The sequence below is a fragment of the Oryzias latipes genome, chromosome 1 (genome assembly GCF_053564925.1).
Source record: "Oryzias latipes strain Hd-rR chromosome 1, Olatipes_Hd-rR_3.1".
In the NCBI taxonomy this organism is placed as follows: Eukaryota; Metazoa; Chordata; class Actinopteri; order Beloniformes; family Adrianichthyidae; genus Oryzias; species Oryzias latipes.
This window is the reverse complement of record NC_136237.1, coordinates 29016706-29037950: the sequence shown is the minus strand read 5'-3', so window position 1 is coordinate 29037950 and position 21245 is coordinate 29016706. Positions and strand designations below refer to the sequence as shown.

The 21245-nt window shown below is 37.0% G+C and overlaps 2 protein-coding genes across 4 annotated transcripts in view; one reads left to right on the top strand and one right to left on the bottom strand.

Moving 5' to 3' along the window:
* LOC144981214 (catenin alpha-2) overlaps positions 1 to 21245 on the top strand; it is a 293319-nt gene that overhangs the window by 165859 nt on the left and 106215 nt on the right. The window lies entirely within an intron of this gene.
* LOC144994578 (leucine-rich repeat transmembrane neuronal protein 1-like) lies at positions 4254 to 8574 on the bottom strand. The gene has a single exon (XM_078952817.1). It carries the CDS (start codon positions 7501 to 7503, stop codon positions 5926 to 5928), a length of 1578 nt encoding a protein of 525 aa, XP_078808943.1. The 5' UTR covers positions 7504 to 8574; the 3' UTR covers positions 4254 to 5925.

The window sequence follows — 21245 nt, the reverse complement described above, 5'->3', positions numbered from 1 at the left end:
CTATAAAAGTATGAATAACAATGATAAATGAATAGAAAATCCTGTGTCCCACCCCAACTGAAGCTTTGTAGTTCATCCCCGGTAATACTCTGAATATTAGGCACTGACCCAGATCTGCACTTATGGAGGTTACATGGAGCCCCAGATGACAGCCCAGCTGTTGTTGGCCCACGCATTATCTCACCGACTAACCCCCGTTGTTAATGTTAAAAGCAAGATAACACATCAGCATAGGATTATTCAAACATAGCATGGAAGCTGTCTGTGAAACGCCGGGGTTTTCAGTTCAGTTCACTGTATTTGTAGATTGCCAATTTCCAACAAACGTCAGATAATTATTTTTATGATGACTTCCCATTTCGGAGCATCCAGCTGCCAGCCTTCCTTTTTTTTTACGAGTTACACTTTTAGGCACTTCTGCTCTTCCTACAGTTCCATATTTATGTAAAAGTAATGACTCCTGACTCTGTTATTAATTCAACATTGCGTCTGTGCCGGGCATGTAAATGAAGAAGTGGGCCTGTATACTGCTGGGGAGATAGCCTGAGTAATGGAGATAATTATAGTGCCCAGGTAGACCTTTCTCATTTACATATATATATATATATATATATATATATATATATATATATATATATATATATATATATATATATATATATATATATTTTTTTTTTTTTTTTTTTAGTGAAGCCCCTGTTCTGGGTTTATTTGCAAGGAATTGGATGCAGATGTAAGCCTTTTTTACTTCAAAGATCAAGATCAAAAATTCCCTGTCAATGTCCTCTTTTAATTAATCTCCTGCCTATAAATGTGGGTTAAACAAACACGCTGGCTATCAGGATTTATCTTTAGTCCTGCGACATGCATGAGCATCAGGATTTAAAAGGAAAACATAAGAGGGAATGTGAAATGGGAACGTAGAAAATGGCACATCCAAGGATTTGGATTTTAAAAGATAATGTTGACGATAATTAGAATATTGATCGTCATAACGCCACCTGTTATAAAAGAAGCAGTGGAAAGCCACCCACACATTGTCATTAGTCATCAGAAGCTTCTTACAGCCCACTGCAGTGGATGCTGCCACCCATGATTTAGCTCTCCAACCCATTTTAAGGGGGTGTTAAGTGTTTATTATGCAGCACCGTCCCAGTCCCAATGAGACAGCAGAATGTTGGCGGATCGATACCTCTCACAAGAAGCTAGGTTAATTTATTTTTTAAGGATCTGCTTGCCTCTCTAAGGAGCCTCTTGCTGTTGAAATGCAAGTTGTTTCTTAAAGATCTGCAGAGTGACATTTTGTCTGTGACATACGAACCCCTCTGTCCAAGGACTTCAAAAGCTTTCCCTCCTTTCTTCGAGGCTATTGTCTGCGACTGTATTTGTGAAACGGTAAATGTAGTTTTGCTGTTTTGTTACAAATACATGAAGCTCTTAAAATGCTAATTCTGTTGCTAGTTATTGATGGTGCATCCTGGCTTGCATTTAGCGACTGGGAATTGAGCTGGGGCTTACAGGTATTGATTCTACAGGTTTTCTGTATTAGTGCTGTGCATTACTCTTTAGCTTCTACCTTTACTGTATGAGCAAAGAACCCACGCCGAATCCCAATTTGAACATTTTATCACTTTTACCTTTTATTTGAAATTAGATTTAAACATAGGTATGACTCCCAATGGTCTATTTTATCAAAGTTTTTAGTCTCTTGGTCCTATTTGGCTCAGAAAATGTGCAACAGCTCCTCGTAAAGTCTCAAAATTAGGGATGTAACGATTCATTTTAACAAAGATTTGATTCATGTATTAATTCATGGTTGGCTATTTTCAAATGATCCGATTTACTGATTTAAAATTGATCCAGGATATCTTTGGCCAAAAATTCAACCAGTTTGACAGATATAAACACCTGGGTACTGAACAGTTCAGGTGAAGTTTTCCAGATTCCTTGTATTTCTTGCAAGACAATCAAGTGTAAATTAAATATGTGTAAATATTAAACAAGAATAAGTAGCAAATCCATTCACAATTTAGTGTCCTACAGCTTTTTCCACATTCAAATAAAACAAACGAAACATTTTTAGAATATTCTAAATCACTGTATGGTCACATATCGTTGTAAAGTCCAAAGTGTTTCCACACATTGGACTGTAATGATGAGTTGATCATTTTTTGCTGACATCACATATGTGTTTGTCCTCTGTGACGTCACTTCATGTCACGTCATTTTTACATTATAAAAAATAAACGTAATCTGATTCAATCCAAATGTATTTTCCATTATCATTATAATCAATTTACTTCAATTTGAAGGAATTTTATAATGGTATAGATTGATTTGATTCAATAACAACTTGCCTTAGACAGATCAATCTGAGAATATAGCTAAGAATACAAATCTATTCCTCGATTAATCGATAAATTGTAACACCCCTTCTCAAGATCTTTTATTTGTCCACACCTTTGCTACGTAAAATACTTTCAGACCTATAGCATACAAAATGCACTCTAAATAATATCCTGTAGTTGGCCAAGAGCTCCAAGTGTGTCCTATGATACTTCTCTGCCTGACTACCCTTAAGCAAAGCGACAATGTCATTTTATGTATTTATTTTCGTTTGAGAAAGTGACCTAACCTGTATGTAAAAGTGACACCATTTCCAAATCGCTGAAGTTCTTTTTTTTTTTTTTTTTATAAATAAAACATTTCATCTTCAAAACTTCAGTCTGAAAGTGGAGAATGTGAAAGACGGATGAATACATTTATTATTGCTTTGGTCATTTTGGTTACCCATCATCCGTATTGATTTTCACAGAGCATCATCAATCAGGGCATTTATAATGGATACTGTCTGAGAGCTCATATCCCTTTCAGGGAATCATCACACCAGGCTTAGGTCAAACAGAGATTTGATCTGTTGTCAGGTAGATGAATTGATGTTTTTCCTCTTCATTCACTGTGTGGCACAAACACACACATCCAGGCACAAGAAGAGGGAGATTGAAGTAAAAGATGAGTAGGGATAGTGAGGAGTGTAAAGTGCTTTATATCAGCCCTTAGGACTTCAAGCTTTTAAAATATTCAGAGTCCTTCTCCATCACCTTTCACCCAGTTCGCTTGTTTAAGAAAAGCCCGAAATGAAATCAATAGTTAGGCCTGTGCTTGCTTCTGTGCCAAGCATCATCTAATATTTATACAAATGAAGCTTCACAACCTCAAATTTGCTCCGCAGCTTCTTGCTGAAGGGGCATAGAGGGACTCATCAGGTGAAATCCAGGACAGAATGTAAAGACATAGAGGTTAAAATAAATCTTCGCCCCCATCATGATGGCTACAGCAATCATTTGCATTTGCATGACATGACATGTTATGATTAACTGCCATGTTAAGGAGGACACCTTTGCTACCATAAATAAGAAATGGATCATAAATCATACATGGCAACTCGAGGCCACTTTAGCTGCCTAAAGCATGCTTCCATATAAATAAAGAGTAAATATGGGTCGTTTTCACTTCTCAACTGTGTGCTGACAGTGCAAGCTCTCCAAGGAGTTAATTAACCTGTTTTAGACTTTCATCTTTCACCCCATCATATATATTTGTTTGATGTTAATGATCAGTGCTGTAGTTAGTTGCAGATAATTATCAGGCTTCTGTCAAAACCCAAATACAGCAAAAAAAGTTGTTTTCTTTCCATTTAAAACCGAATAATAAAATTCAAACTTTTTTCTTCTTCATTATCATTATAATATGTGTTTTAATGAAAATTGTACCTTCACAAATTGCGTATAAGCTGTGGGGAGAGAAGATATGGAGTAGATGTTAGTCACACAACAACAATTAATCTACTCTTTAGTGATCCAAAATGCACTTTAAATGACATCGTTTTTGTAATGAATCTTTATAAAATTCTAATTTTTGGCTGTAACTTATAAAAGCATTTAGTCTTAGAGCCAAGGGAGTGTGCCATATAATTACTGTGAGGAACACCCCCAAGTTGCCAATTTATTTTTTATTTTCTCTTAAGGGCCCTTAAGTCCTCTGCAGAGTTTTTTGGTTGAGTAGGACTTCTAACATATGCAACAAGCCATTTTAATATGGAACACCGCAAACCATTTTCACCATGTCTATAGTTCATGCCACTTGTTGCTGCATATTGTAAAGAAAAATACAACTGTGATTTTTTTGGGGGGGACTTTTTAGATAATTGAAGAAAACATTATGGAATCAATTTTGTAATGATTTGCAGTGAGTGCTTTAAACATTTTTATTCCGGCTGACTTACAAGTTGTAAACATTTTCTTAATTTATCGCAAAAGAACACAAAACACTGCAAAAAAAAAAAAAAAGGTCCTTGTTTTCAGAAAAGATCCTGAAATATCAGAAAATCTCCACTGTTGTAGGAGTTTGCAGAACATGTTGCAGAAGATGTAAAATGCAGCCACAGTATGAGAATATGCACACTAGAGAGCAGTCTGTTCCCTTTTTCTGCAGTCATTACCAATGCCCCACCCCTCCTCTCCCAGAGCATACTGTTTACGTCAAAGGACTCAGGAAACACAGCATCTGTCAGTGCACTAATTTGCACAATGAACAACAGAGGAAGAATAATAGATATATATATTATATACACACACACACCTCTTAATGGCCTCGTATTTAACAAACATTTCACATCACAGGAAAACACAGTGGCGAATAGTGCATGTGCAAATCTTGCTTGAAGCTAGCTGGTGGATAATCTTTTCTGTGGTTCTGATACTACTCAATTTATAGTTTTACCTATGTGTGCATGGTCTACGTGGTCGTTGGTTTCGTGTGCTTGATTCAGGTAAATGAGGCAACACTTTTCTGTGACAGCCAAAGTGTGATAAGAGGCAAAGAAAGACAAAGCTTTAGATCTTTGACAATCCCTTTTCTTAATGTGAATGCTTCACAATGAGTGAGCCAGTAAGGGATAATGTGCCCGTTTAAAACAAATTAATAAATAAATAAACTTGATCCTTTTGAATCAGTTTACAAGAAGGCCATGAGAAAGAAACTACAGTGATGGTGAGTCAACACAATGAATGATAAACCCACAAATGTGACTAAAACTTATCTAGAATTCAAACTGTAAGTTTTACATTGAAGATGAGATGCTGATATCCCTCTGTCTCTTTGATTTTTTTCAATATTTGTCTTCATTTTTTTGTCTTCATATATTTTACTTATTCCTTCATTTGTTTTCTTATTTTAAAACACTGCAGAGTCATTGCTCTCCAGTCCGCAAGCTCTGCAAGACTGCATCAACTGCCATTCACCCTCTGTGACCGGCTTTACACTTATAAAATTAGTTAACTGTGAATAGCAGTTTATTTAAACTTTTTTTGTAGTTTACAAAAGAAATAGGGTATTTTTTTCCCCATTTGTCGTCCACACTTGCACATCTTCTTTTAACATATTTTACAGACTGTCATTTTTACATTTTTCAATTCAACTTAAACATGTTTTCAATATTTTAAATGCTTGTGAAATATTTAATGTACCATAATACAAATATGTTTTTTTTTCTTAATCTTCTTGCCTGTCCACAGTTTGTGTCTCAACGATTTTGAATTGTTCTCAAGTAGAAAGACACGTTAAAGCTCAAATATCCATCCAAGAAAATGTCCTCATGTTCTGTGTATTTTCTCAGAGTATCAGTAACATGACAGTCAGGTGCCCATTATGCCCTGTGATTTTAGAAGAGCAGGAGAAAGCAGAAGCTGTAAATCCACCACAAAATAGTCAGCTAAATAAAGCACATTCCTGCCACATCACAGTGAATAGAAAAAAAAGTGTCAAGAAGATCCTGTTGTCCCATTTTGTCTCTCAATATCCTCTCTATAGAGTATCCAAAGGGGATGTATCCAGGTAATCACAGGGCAACTCAAAAAAGCAATGTCACACCTCACATTCCCGAGAAGGTTGTTGTTGGCAAGTGCAAGACCCGTATTCATTGATGATCACCAGTGCTCCTTCAATGTGATTAGGTTTGTAGTCAACATAGTATTCCGGTGTAGATATCGCAGCCATCTGCTGCATGCTTTGCTTTTGCTTCTGCTTACGCCGCTGATTGCTGAAGCATTGCCTCAGTTGCCTTATTCCAGCTGGAAAGCACTTCCATGCCACATACAACATGAGCACAATGATGAGAAAGGAGAAAATAAGTGCCATGGTGCCAGTCACCACCTTATGGATCTGCATGGTGCTCTCTGGGTCATCAAGGCCCACTGTGACAGTGAATGAACTTGTGACCACCTCACTACCCTCTCCCTCGTAAGGGTTTGGGGTGAATTGGCCCAGAAACACAGAGCTACCCTGGGCCTGATCCCTTGTTGAGGCATACAGGCCTGCTGTGGTTACCTCTACTGGGGAATCCTCACATAGCTGAAAAGCATAGACGGCATCCAACACATCCTCGCCCTGTGCAGTGTCGGGGCTTGAACACAACAGGGAACTGTCACGCTGGCCTCGGAAGGCACTCAGCCAAGATGCCAAGGCACACACATTGCGACTGCATTCCCAGTCATTCCCTGCCAGGGTAATGCTGTCCAGTGAAGACCATGAATCCAGGACGCGCTGGTCCACAGAGGTCAGCCTATTGGAATCGAGCATCAACACCTTGAGGTTGGGGGTGCTCTCAAAAACGTGTGACTCAATGTACTCAATTTCATTGGCTGACAGATCAATCTTCTCCAAAAAATGCCATATCCACTCTAGGGTGTTTACAACAATAGTGGCACGATTGTTGTGCATGTACAGAGTACGTAGAGAGATGAGGCGAGGGAAATGGGCTAGGTTGACTTTGACCAGTTCATTGTGCTCAAGATGCAATTCAGTCAACTTGAAGAGACCAGCAAAGGAATTCCGTGCAAGGCTCTGCAGTTGGTTGTATCCCAAGTCCAGAAACTGCATGCTCCTGCAGTCCTGAAAAATCCGTACTGGCACAAATTTAAGACCATTGTAGCGCAAATGCAAATTTGTGAGCTTTCTAAGGCCATGGAACAGGTCTGGCTCAAGAGCCTGCAGTCTGTTGTAGGAAAGATCCAAGATGCGCAGGTTTGGAAGAGGTCTAAATGTACCATTTGGCAGACTCTCAATCCGGTTACTGCTCAGGTCTAATTCTTTTACCCGTCGTAGCCTGTCAAATGCACCCTCCTCTACAATGTCAATGTTGTTGTGATCCAGATAGAGCCAGGTTAACTGTGACAGACCAGCTAGTTGGCCTTCTCGCAATTCAGTCAAGTTGTTTTCTCTCATCGATAAACCCATGGCACTGCTTAGATTGCGGGGAATTTCCGTGAGGTTGAGCCCCTCGCAATACAGCAGCTTGCTGTCACAACGGCACAGCCTTGGACAAACTCCCTCTACCAAGGGAATGGCTCTTAAAAAAATTCCCAAAGAAAACAATATTAACCCAGGGGGCTTCTTCAGTGGCCACTTTAAGTACAGTCCAATTAGGAGGAAATCCATTAGCATAAATATCCAGGAATGTCGGGGAGAAAATGTCCATTGAACCACTCTGGATATTGTTTTGCTCTATCGGAACATAAATATTACACCATATTTAATTGATTAAACAAGAAGAATTAATTGTCCCCTTCTATTTTTTTGCACATAGGGATATAATTCTGGTTGTCAGTCCATCAGAGTGGGCTATGACAATTGAAAGAATAAAGAGCACGTCTCTTTGCTTACGGTACCAGACAGTGGGAGGAGGACGGAAAATAAAACTGTTGGTCTTACTCAATACGATTCTTACTCACCCCTGTTCAAAAGATCTCCATTAAGCTCATTGCATTGTACCCCAACACTAATTATGTTCAAATCTGAAAAGAAGCCCACTGTGGTACAACCCCCCCCACCACCGCCTTTTTTCCCTTTTCAGTGGACACCAGATCCTTGGCAAGCGTACAATGTCTTAGTTTTCTTCAAGTGAAAGAGCCAGATAGAGAAGGAATCCAAGTAGCTTTCAGCGAGATGATAGGAAGTGCAAGTTCCCCTGTATGCGTGCATGGGCTCTGTCTCTTTAGCTCCTCCGCAGTCCTCTGCTGCAATGATCACAGGGAAGACGAGACAGCCAGAAAGAGAGAGGGAAAAAAAGACCTCGGAAAAGCTTTCTTATTATCGGTCTTGCTCCTCACAGCATAAGTTTGAAGCAAATCTGTTTACATGCATTTCTGTCCATCTCCTGATGAAATCTCTGACTTGTAGGGTTTATATCCATTCAAGCCGTCAGTCGTGCTTTCAGTGATGGATGCAAGAAAAGAAATATTAAAAAAGAGCAAAAAATATTTTCTTGTTGAATATCATTCCTCGTCTTCTCAGTTCCTCATGCCAGTTCAGAGGTGATTTGCATCTCCTGTGGCTTGCAGATTTTCTTCATTCCCTTGCTTGTTTTTTTTCTTTTTTTCCCACCCAGCTGGAAGGGCTGCTGAAGGCTGGTGCTGGTAGACAGGCAGGGCAGTAAATGTGGGAAGCAAAGGAGCGCGCAATCCCTTGCAGCAGACCAGTCCACTGACAGCGCATGCAGAAGCACCTTCTGTTCACTGAGTGTCGTAAGCCACTCACAATTCAGAGAGCTCCCTCTCTCTCCCTCTTGCTCCCTTTCCCTTGATCGCTCGCTCGCTCACTTGTTCACATTGCTCCCTCCTCCCTACCATCCTCTCCCTCCTCATCCTTGCTTTTCTCTGGTTCTGTGTTTTTCTCTGTGCCTCAGATATGTACATATTAAGACAGGATTGGGCTAAAACTTAAAGCTCTAATAAACCCCAGACTTACACAAACCTGCCCCTTCCATGCTCACTGTTTTGATAATTCTGTGAAATTTTAGTTTCCTATATTATCTTTAAAGTATGCAGAATATAAAACAGCATTTTTTTCCCCGTTATTTCTACTAAACCTTAGACAGTTCAAAAAACCTCCAATTATCTTTTGATCTATTTTTATGGATTCCCAGTGGTCCTTTAATTATGATTGTGCAGTTTTTAGACTATATATATATATATATATATATATATATATATATATATATATATATATATATATATATATATATATATATATATATATATATATATATAAACTTCAGAAATTTGAGTTGTTGGCGCTGTGTGACTCTACCTTCATTTCCCATCAACCCTTAGTTTACACTTTTACTCCAACTTGCTTATCGTCCAACAAAACTGGTGAAAAATGTCTGAGCTATCCAGCAGTACAGTTTTGAGCCAGATTCCACCTTGAACAAGGAAAACAAAGACATACATGGATCTATTTGTCAACAAGTAGATGTATCCGAATTGAGCGGAGCAAGGAGCTTGTGGCCTGCCAATCATAGATTTTACATAATAACTACAAGCTTTTTCCATCTGCATTTTTGCATCTCCTCCTCATTTACAACAATGTGGATACAAAAAATACTCAGAAATGCAGTTTTAAATGTCCTCCCTTATTAGAAAGCTGCTAAAAGAAAATGTAAAATACACTAAAAACACATTTTATTGGAGTTGGTCTTTAACGTATTTTGGGGTTTTTATAAAACAATGAACACCTTTTTGTTTTTCCCCCAGTGAATATAATTCAAAAACACTCATCATCACGTATGTCTTTTGAACTACAATTACAAATATTGATCTGAAGCTATTGGTATTCATTGTTCGGCCTTGTCAACATTGAACGCTCGAGTATAATGAGTCAAGACTTGAGTATGACATTCCTCATTTGATATAACTGTCCTGTAGCCAGGCATCCTATGTCATTTTCAATTACAACTAGACTATTCAGTTTGAATACTAATGTAATTGCTTGCCACATAATATTAGCATAAAGATTGGGCAAAAAAGTCTCTGTGTAAGTTTTTCTTTATATTTTTTGCACTTCTCTGTGATCAGTTCAGAGCCTATAATCTCATTTTTTTTCTCTCGCAATATTAATATGTCTTGCACTGAATTTATAGTTGCCCATTGATTTTCTTGTTTGCACACCATTGTTTGTTTGTTTTTTAATTATTTTTTTTAGTAAACTTTTTCTCAATGACATGCTTCAAACGTCAGGTCAAGTTGAAGAAATCTTTCAAATACACTAAAATAGTACCTTAGCTATGTTGAGTTTAGCTATAAAAAAGAGTCACCTTTTCCTAAGTGTTTATATTAGAATGTATTTTTTTTTTGAAAGATGAAATTTTTTCAAGATGAAAATAATGAGCCAAGGTTGTTTTTTTGTATATTTTCTGGAATGAGATTAAAGCTTAACTAGAAACAAATATACAGGTATAAAATAAATATAACAATTCCTTGATAAATAACTGTACTAATCAAAGAAAAGTGAAAAGACAGAGAGAAATAAAAGAGTAGAAAAGAGTCATTTATTCTGTAGTTTTTAAGGTTAATCAAGCCATTTTCAAGTTCAAGCAAGAGCCGAACAAAACCTTGACATTTAACATAGGAGATAATGTCACCCCACCGCTCCATGCATCAGCAGAAAAGGAACAATGTTATTTTCCTTTGGTCATACTAATAGGGGTTCACATGGATACATAACAGCAGATTGGCAAAGGCAAAATGATACCCATCCTCTTTTTTTTCTTCTTCCAAATTGTATTCTGTTTTTTATAATGTTCTTCGTCTTTATACTCTGGTGTTAGGACTTTAGTGCCAACATCCAAATAATAATGTTATTTAAATGATGTTATACTCTTTTTTTTAAAAAATATTTTTATGGGGTGCTTAAGGATGCCTATTTTCTGCGATTACAATCTTAAAAAGATAATTTTATCATAAAATACAATTCTAACTTAGTATTTTGAGTTTCTAAGTTATTCCGCTTTGCTTTATTAACATTAGAGAAAAAACCAGCATGTTCAATACTATGATTCACAGTAAACTTGCCAGGTTTAAGTTGAATCTTCCCTACAGAGAGAGGAACTGAAATAGCATAATTTCTACAAGACGATTTTACATTTAACAAAAAGCAGCACAAATCCGATTTCTTTGGTACCAGGGGCTATTTTGGTTATAGACTGGATATCTTGTATCTAATTGCAATTATGTGAAAGAAAATGGCTTTAGCAGTGCTTTAGTCTGTTATGCCCCCATAGTGCATTTAGCAACTTAACATTGGCTTTAACATCTGTCACTGGGAACTCCTTATGACTCTCTTAGCACTTATTCCTTTTACACAGCATGACTTTTGGCTGTCTGAAACACAGGTAAACAGCTTTTAGAATAATGGGAAAATGATCAATGCAAAAGGTTGATTTCCAACATTATTGCTCAAAAGCTGGTTTATAATGTTGCTTTTTGAACTTCAGGTAAATAAGGCCATATTTTCTTACTTTGTCTTCTTTGTTGTGTCATTTGGGCACATTGGAGGTGTGTGTGTGTGGTGGTGGTGGTGGGGGTTGGTAAAACCTCACAGGGTTTGGGAGAGGCGTTTGAAAAAGTTCACAAGGGCAAGAAAATACGGAAGGGAAAAAAACAGATCTTGACATTTTGAGAATTTAACTCCCTCTGCTTGGCTACGTAAACCATGAAGGGAAAAAAAAACCACACACACTAAGAAGGTACTGAATTCCATCAGCCTGTCCAGTTCAAACTACAACTTTTTGAAGATGAAGTACAAAGAGTTTATGTTTGATGGTTAAGCCATTTTGATGCTGGTATAAGGTGTTGCTTTATCCCAAAGATTAAAACCCACCGATTCTAGAATGAATGAAGCAGAAAGAAAATATTTATCAGACATGAAATATGGGCCTTTGCATACTCTTCAGTGCTTTCATTGGTAAATTTGCTTTTCTGTATTTGAGTTTGTCAAGCTTTCATTAAAAGAGTTTACATCTTGTCAAGTGAGTGTGGCAATTTACAGACAACAGTACTCCTTTTGCTGTTTACCTGCATTCCTGCACTCACCTGCGTCGTCATCCGGCATTATGCTATTACAATGTTTACCATCTTTATTCTATCAACCACCTATAGTGTCTATGGGGAAGTTGTTCTTTTTTTGTCCTCTGACAGATTGTGTTACTTTGCACTTCCCTTGCTGTGCTCCTCTTTCACAACTCCTCAGGCTCAGAAGCTGCAAAATACAGAGGAGAGTAGAGGTGCTTTTTCTGTGTCTTATCTCCCAGGGGAACAGGGTCTGTCCGGTTGTATGCAAAGGGTATTATGCAGACAAGAACATTGTATAGGACAATAGACAAATGAATAAACATTAAACATCTAAGTGCTGAGTGTCTATGTTCAAATAAACAGCAGGACTTTATTATAATCCTAAATAATTTCTGCCGCACAGGCAACATGTTGCACAACTTCTGTAGAAAATCATGCGATGGTGAGAATTGTGGGATTGATAGTTATTTCAAGATCAGGAGCCGGTTTAGCTTGTGCTGGTTTGCGGCGCCTTCCGTCCATGAAACCAGGGTTCAACTCCGGGCTGCTCCCTGTTCCCTTCTCTACTTCTGTGCCGGTCCCAAGCCCGGTTGCTTTGAGAGGGTTGCGTCAGAAGGGGCATCCGGCGTAAAACATTGCCAAGTTTACCATGCGACTCATTCACTGTGGCGACCCCTGATGGGAAAAGCCGAAAGAGAAACAACATAAGCATAGTAATAGTAGACACACTGGCTATCATTCCCCCATCTGGGTTAAACTAGATGAACTTCACTGTATTTCAAGAATTTGGATGTTGAAGTAGTAAAATAAATAAATATATACAAATACAAAAAAAAGTTTTACATAGTTTTACGGAATTGCTAGCAACACTGACTACTAATCCCTTCCTGAATGTATTTTTAAAAAGTCTTTTCCTGCTTTCCTTTCTTATTGTATTGCAGTTTTCTACATGTATATAAAATAATGACCTTCAGATGATCTTGACGGATTGAAACTGAAATCACTTCAGTCTCAGCTGTGCTATATTCCCTCTTAGCTGTAATGGATGAGTGTGCCATCAGCTAATGACATGGTGCACTGTAATGACTTGACGCAGCCAACAGGAGACGAGAGCATGCAGAAAACCATCCGTTTCAGACTAAGAGCTTTGACTCTTCTAAAAAGTTGAGGTCAGCCTATAAGTGAATCTGTGCACCCGTGAAACACTCAGGCTACAACAACACTAACAACAAATAGCCCACATACACCTAATAGGCACTCATTGTACTCGTAAAATATTCAGTTCCAAAGCATATATCTTTAATTTTCTCTAAACAATGTCATATATTTTCAGAAAAGTGACAGATTGTAAGAGTTTAAGAGTTAAACCACTGTTTTAGAGGTTTAAACTTTTTGATATATTGTTTGAACATTGTTGACCAAGAGTTGTGTTTTATGGGATTGGTGAGTGTAGTTTAAAAAAAATTCAAACAGCTATTTTACCCAATGGATGTATGTTGTCTAAACCTTGTCAAAAAATGAAGTGTGTTCTCTAGAAATTAGAATTAAATAAGGATCAGCATACAGTCATTTAGTGATCAAACTATTTTTTTTTAGTAGTACACTTTTTTTTCTAAATATAACTGCCCGTCTAAGCAGCTAATTTTTGACCACCTGCTTGCATTCACTAAAGATTTGACTGTATTAGTGTTCTTTTCATTCGGATCTCTTAAATCAAACTTAAATGTAGTTTGCCTTTAATCTTAGAAACCAATGTTTTATTTTATATACAGTATATATATATATATATATATATATATATATATATATATATATATATCTTTTATAAATGGGGTTGGGACGATCAGTTGTGTTTTGCAGTAGTCAGGTGGATACACAGCTGATAGTCCTACTGAATAGACTTAGAATTTTATTATTGCAAGAAAAAAAGCAGCTAAATACAGAAAAACGAGTAGCCATCATCACTTTAAGAAATGAAGGTCAGTCAGTTTGAAAAATTGGGAAAACTTTGAAAGTGTCCCCAAGTGCAGTCACAAAAATCACCAAGCGCTACAAAGAAACTGGCTCACAAGCGGACCACAGCGGAGATTTTTGGTTCCAACCACCGTGTATATATATATATATGTGTATATATATGTGTATATATGTGTATGTATATATATATATATATATATATATATACAAATTCGCAGTTCAATTCATTTAAAAAATAATTAACAAACAGGTTGTGAGTCATTTGTTTGCTGTAGGATTATGCTGGATAGACATCTGGAAATCAATTGTAGGAGGAACTCCAAAATGCTGACTAATACTTTTTAAATTCTTTAACAACCCGCCTAGGTAAAAAAAATCAATGAAATACATGGATTTTTTCTATTGCTTAGTGCCTTGGGTAAGTAATACACCCAATTAATCTTTTTAAAAGCATGCTTTCATAATGTGCTTGACCATTTGGCCAGTTGAAGGGTTAAGAAGCAAAGTCCCTTATCGTGAACACGGCTACAAAACAATAGCAGAAAATCCAATTTTATGTCTCGTAGCCCCATTTTTACTCTGTTCATTGTTTCTAATACAGCTTCCAAGTCAAATGATAGTGATCAAGTTAATTGATGCAGTATTTGCTCATACATTTAAAATCCCCCTTCGATAAAATCATTCTGACATGTACGTGTGGCATTTTTATTATAAAAAACTGTCCATCTACTTATAAATTGCTGTCAATCAAACTGTCACAAACATGCTCGGTTTGAATGAATGAGCCATTGTGATATCACAACGGCCCAGGAGCGCATTCACATTGCACAAGCTCCCTGATCTGTCCCCTCCAGCGTGCACAAGTTCAGGTGCAGTAGAAGAGAAGATGGCACATTGCTGCATTCCCCGCACCCATTTAAAGTGCCTCAAAAAACTGGGTTTTGTTGTTGGCCACACATATTTAAAATTGAAATAGTCCCAAATGTCTTCTCCGCTTTTGTGTTCTTTCTCTCACCGAGTTTGAAGGCTTGCTTCCCCGCATTAACCAGAAAGGGGTAAAAATAAAAACAAGAATCAGGGGACCTTTTTTTATTATTGTTATTAAGAAAAATATCATAAAGGGATGGAACTAGACAGAGATCCGCTGGGGGATGGGGAGCCATCCCCCAGCGGATCTCTGTCTAGTTGCCAGCTCGCCTCTTTTGAGGACTGGCATAGTGATGGCCATCACTCCAGCTCCATCGGTCTGCAATAGAGTGTCAAAGTTCTTTCTCGTGTGTAGTTTTATTAAACAGGAGGGTCTGGTTACAAACACTCATTTTGTCATTCCACACATTGTTCAAAAAGTGTCAATTTGGAACCAAAAATATGTCACTTTTCACCATTTCTTTATGGCTAAAGAGACAGATTGTCAGTCGCTGTAAAACAGCTTAAGTAGATCCAGAATGCTGCTGCTCGAGTCCTGACCAGAACCAGGAAGTATGATCACATTAGTCCTGTGCTCAGGTCTTTGCACTGGCTCCCTGTACCTCAAAGAATAGACTTCAAAGCAGCTTTGCTTGTGTACAAGTCTCTCCATGGCCGAGCACCAAAGTACATCTCTGACATGTTAGTGCCATATGAACCATCTCGTACTCTGAGGACCACAGGGGCCGGCCTCCTGTTGATGCCCAGAGTCAGAACTAAACAAGGGGAATCAGCGTTTCAATATTCTGCAGCTAAAATCTGGAACAGCCTCCCTGAAGTCGTAAGACAGGCCTCTTCTGTGTTCATGTTCAAATCTACACTTAAAACATTTCTGTTTAGCCGTGTATATGACTGAAAGGTCCTATCTGCACTTTTCTTTCCTTTCCTTCCTTTATTTTTAAATCAATTTTCATTTTTTTTCTTTTCTTTTAAAGTAAATTTTACGTTGATTATTTCTATGATGTATTGTGATTTTAATGCATTTTTCTGTTTTGTGAAGCACCTTGAATTACTTTGTGTACGAATTGTGCTATACATGTAAACGTGCCTTGCCTTGCCCTTGTGCCCCCCCCCCCCCCCCCCCCCCCCGTCAAGCTCTTTACTCATGCGGGGGGAGCAAGGCGGAATCAAGGGCAGGGCTACCCACCTCAGCACCAATGACCATACCCATGTAGAGGAGATTTTGGGAACAGAGGCTTCAGCTGAACATGAAATGTGGCTTTTTAAGACATTTGGGTTGAGATTTTGGGTCAAAAACTTCATAATCATAATAAAAACACCACTTGGAGCGTTTTTATAAAAAGAAAAATTCTCATAGGGGACTTTAAGGGAGCAGGGTGGTTATGCAGAAGATGGAAAGGATCCATCCAATGCCATCACAAAGTTTCAACAATGGTTTGTTGTAAGAGAAGCTGGTAAGGAGCAGGAGTATGAACACTTGTGCTGCAGATATTCTAACAAATTATGACGAAAAATCTCCTAACGTGGTTTGCTAAGTAAAATGTCTGTTTTAGATTTTAGTGCATTTAACATAAACTAAAAAGAAGACAAAAAAGAAAAACTTGCTTAAGTTCATGATTAATACAACCCAGCATCAATTTATTTTATTACTTTATTTTTGCACACCTTGAGTTTTAATCATATTTCTACTTTTGGATTTAGCATTTTCCACACTAGTGGTATATGCTGTATTTAATTAATAAACACTCAATAGTTTTCAGGTATAAACAGGTTTGGTTGATACTGGGGTTTCTGGTTTGATGAAAAATATCTCAAGATCTAAAATGTTCATTCAAATAAGAGCCATGTTAATCATTTAGACAATGAGTTATTTAGTGTAACTTTTATAAATGATGTAACTATATTATATGTAAACTTTGAAAAATTTGAGAAGAAGTTGGTTATTATTTTGAGCTGGCTTGTCCTTTGGAGTGGATTCAGCCGATGAACTACATCTATCCCGTGTATTTGGGGTGTTTGAAGAGAGTTGGCATTCATTTAATTCAGAGCAGCTTCCAGCTATGGTCAAAGCAAAGTTTTCTCTGTTGGGAAAGAGGCACGAAGCTCTTTTTAACTTTTTAAGCACAATTATAGTTGTGGTTTAAAGAAGTTGTTGAATATTTGCCCACATTTTACAGGTTGCCATGTGTTGTTGATTTTTTTTTACACATTTTTTTAAATCCAAGTTCCTCTTTTTTTTTTTTTTTTATTATTTTTCTTCTCTCTCTCCATACCAATTTGTACTTTGCGTTCTGCCATTAACTTCTTTGCTCCGCATCAAACTAATCCTGATTTTTTTTCTCTATCAGCTGTCAAATGACTCAAAAATTCCATTGAGAACCACAATACCCATTTTCATAATGCAGTTCTCTGGAGCCACATACCCCTCACATTTTATGGGCCTGATGAATCTGGCTTATTGCGTTATCCAATACCAAGCAAGCCAATGCATGCATCCTTCATGCATCCACAAACAGTCTCTCATGTTGGGATGAAGCAGAGCAGAACGCAGTAAACAGAGAACGTCTCTGACGCAAACGTCTGAAACACTTGTAGATTTATTCTTAAAATAAAATGCCCTGTTTTTTGTGCTCCTGCTGCAACATCTGGAAAGAACACATGTACATTTACTTTACAGGTGGTAAATTAAAGAGTAATAGAAAAAGTTTGTGGAATTTAGATTCAAACCAAACATTTCTTCCTTGACTCTGAATAATATGGTTATTTGTTAAAGATGCACTGAATACAGAGAATTGTGTTTATGTTTTTTTTTTTTTGTCTAAATAGGGAGGAGAGGGGTAACACAATTAGCTGTACAAAGATATTCCCTTATAAAGTCTTAGCTGTCATTTTAATGGATCATGTATAAAAGAAGATGTTTTAGGATTGAATGATGGGTGAACAGAAAAAACATGTATTTGCTGTTTTGCAAAAATTGGATAATTCTTTGACATTTTTAAGTCAGGTTGTGATTATATTTGCAAGTCTCTTTACTTTTCTGCATAAGCTGCTGATAAAACATTCGAATAATCAAATGTAACATAGTTTTGTGATTTATCTTTTATGTACGGTTTGATAATTTAGATGAAAAAAAACAAAACATCATTGAATAAGCTGTTAAGTGGTATTAAACAGGAAAGACCTGACAACCAGTAGGATAATCAATTATTAAGTTTCCTCTGTGATGCTCCAAAAAGAAAAAAACAAAACAAAACAAACATAGCTCCATCTCTTATTTAAGACAGCCATTTCTAACGCAGCTTCCTTTTTACCGAAGGGAGTGATTGTTCGGTCAATGCCTGTGTCTGAGCGGCAGTGACAGCTCTCCCGTCATCCCCGCAGCTCTCACACGCAGACACCAGGCTTTAGTGGCAGCTGCAGAGAAAATCAAATCCTAAAAAGTGTGGTCACACTTCACCAAAGCCAATGCTGACGATGCTCACAGCCACAGGTGACACCATTATTTTATCTGCAAGGACAGAAACACCAGCAATCAGAGGAATGCATCAGGGGAGAGTGCATACCATCGTAGAGGACAAACTGTTATTTTTTTTTCTACTGCCAGCAATTCACAGTAGTCCTTTTGCAGATAAGAACCAGACAGAGTTTACAAAGTTAAAACAAACGTGGGTCAATAATTGATAGTTTCAGAAGTCATCTGATTGTTTACCTCAGGGTGCATTCATAAATTGTGTCGGAAGTGGTCCGAGCACCATCTGAACTGTTGTTTGATGGATTTCATAGCAGGACTTATTGACTTGATGGCTCAGTCTAATTTCTGTCTTGGTTTATTTTCAATCTTTTTTTTAGACTAATGTTTATATTGGCGCCGTTCAGAGAATCAGACGCTCAAAGCTGTTTTGTCTTCATTAAAACTATTTATGGCTTACGGTGAAAGTACAATTTATAACGACCATGTTTCTTTTTTTTCCTCAGCTTTTTCTCTGTAGTTTGATTCTCCAAAATGTTCTTTAAAAAAGTTGTTTTTTTTTCTTTGAAAATGAGCAAAAAAGTGTTTGCTGTAAATTATTTTACAGTAACTTACAGGATTCTACAGTTGATTCTTTTCGTATTGTACGATTCCTCACAGCTTTTTGAAATTCTATTATTATGTATGTTGACCGACCATAAAGATGATAGGAACTTTCACCTTGGTCATACCAGCAGGTACACAGAATTATGGTTATCTGTGTTCCACACAGCGCACGACTCCAGGCACCATCAAGTTCAGGAGGCCCAACCAATGGCAGACATCAATGTCTTGTCTGTGAACAAGTTCCACTAAATTAGAACAGCACTGGACATCAACCACATTTTTTATTTAACTCGCATAATTCATTCTGCTATTTCCAGAAAAAAGACACATGACTGAAACTTTTCCAGAATGATTTTGAGCAGTTGATTTTTAAATTAAGTTATGCACTCCCTTATTTTCCCATAATGCTCAGTTGTTTACGGGAAGTTCTTTAATATCACATGATATATGGTGTTGCATTTTACAGCATGAAACAGTACAACATAAAACAGCAAAATACTCTCAGATTTTCTCCCAATTGATATTGCAGTCCACAGTATGATACTTTGCAAAAGGAAAACAGTAGAATTCTGTTGATAGTGTAAATGTTTTGCTATATTTTACATCAAAAGGTTTACAGTCAAGGGTAAAGAACCATTGTGTTAATATTTGTGGCAAAATTGAACATTATGTTCCTCAAGATGGATTCTGTGAAATTGTGGATAATAAGACTGATGCCAAAATCTTCCCTGCTGCTCATCTATTGTCAGCTTCACAGGTGATGATGTACACTGACGCTCTGCTTCCCCTTTACTGATGACTGACCTTGATGGTAATTGCTTGCATGATATATGAACAACAAGATGACGCCAAAATTCATTATCAACGCTGCCGGGGGTGGTTGAAGTTTCCAAAAAACAGGCCCTACCCAAGCACAAGTCCATCACACTGAAATGCAACTTTACATCAACATCACCACTCTACCCCCACCTACTCTATTACCTTACCACACCAAAGCAAATATATACTGTACATGCAGTCAAGGCGGATTAATGCAAAGCACATACTTTGCTGTATATTATCAAGCTAATGATTGTATTGTGTCAAGAATCTGAACCATGTTCTTTTATTGAGGATTTCAAAAATTGATCTTTAAAATTTAAACATAAAACAATCCCATATCATTCATTCCATATTTTCTAACCTGCGTTTACCCTTTTGGGGTCAAATCTGGAAATTTAGAGTAGAAATAATTAAATAAAATGCCGTAAAATTACTAAATATGAGTTTGTTTATACAATTCTAGATTTATTTAACCTTGATACTTTTGCTTTTATTCCTTTATCTCTTATTACCTAGAGATTACTCAGTGAAGAGTAAAATACCAACACCTAACACTTTTTTTTAAAAAATACTTTCCTTTATTAAATTGAAATTCCTTATGTAATGTTGATCTTTTTTTTTTCATTTTCCCATGTTTGTAGAATAAGCTTATGATAAATAACACATTTAAATATTCCATTTTTAATTATCATTATCCAATTCTAAATTCTTCATTTTTTGACAACTTTATTTCTTTCCTTTATTTATTTATTTATTTATTATTATTATTATTATTATTATTATTATTATTATTATTGTTATTTATTTTTACAAACATTTTGTCCTAATTTGTTGAAACTTTTTTTTTTTTTTTACACTTGATGGACTTTAAAACATCACTGCATTTTGCCAAGCAAAACTAATTGTTAAAGGGATTACTTGAAAGTTGAGCCACCTGCAAATTTGTGAACTCATAATGTTGCATGCAAAATGCACACTCATTGATAGCGCAACTACTTCCACAAGAAAGCCAAGCATAGCTTCTGACAGCTCCCTTTTCCCTTCACAAATGGCTTTGATAAGTCTTCTCAGCCATCTTTCTTGGGAGGCCTAGCGGAAAATCCTTTTTTCTACCAGCTGGCATTTATTCCTCGCAGATTGTCAAACTAGCAAATATTCTGTAAACAGAATCCGTTGCCCCAGGTGTGGTGTTTTCCCAAGCAAAAGCTGCTCAAACAGATCAAAAATGTCATATGAATTGTCTCAGCATGATCCAAATGTGTCGCACTGATCACAGCGAAGAAGCGTGTCACACAATAACAAACACCTGTCTTTGGCAATGCTGTTTTCATCAAAATTGCAATTGGACCAGTGAAATTAGTTAAAACGCTGTTAGCTAACGCATAAAGCAACCGGGTTAAGTTAGGTTAACATTTTAAACACTTGATAAAATTATACTGACAGCAACTCTGCAACAAAACACTGTAATCAAGCACTCAAACCTATAAGGGTCCTTGTCTTTGTGGTGCTGTGTCTAAGGTTTTGTTGGTGTATGTATG

Coding starts and splice junctions, on each gene's coding strand:
- LOC144994578 (XM_078952817.1), bottom strand. CDS start 7,503: ATGCTAATGGATTTCCTCCTAATTGGACTGTACTTAAAGTGGCCACTG.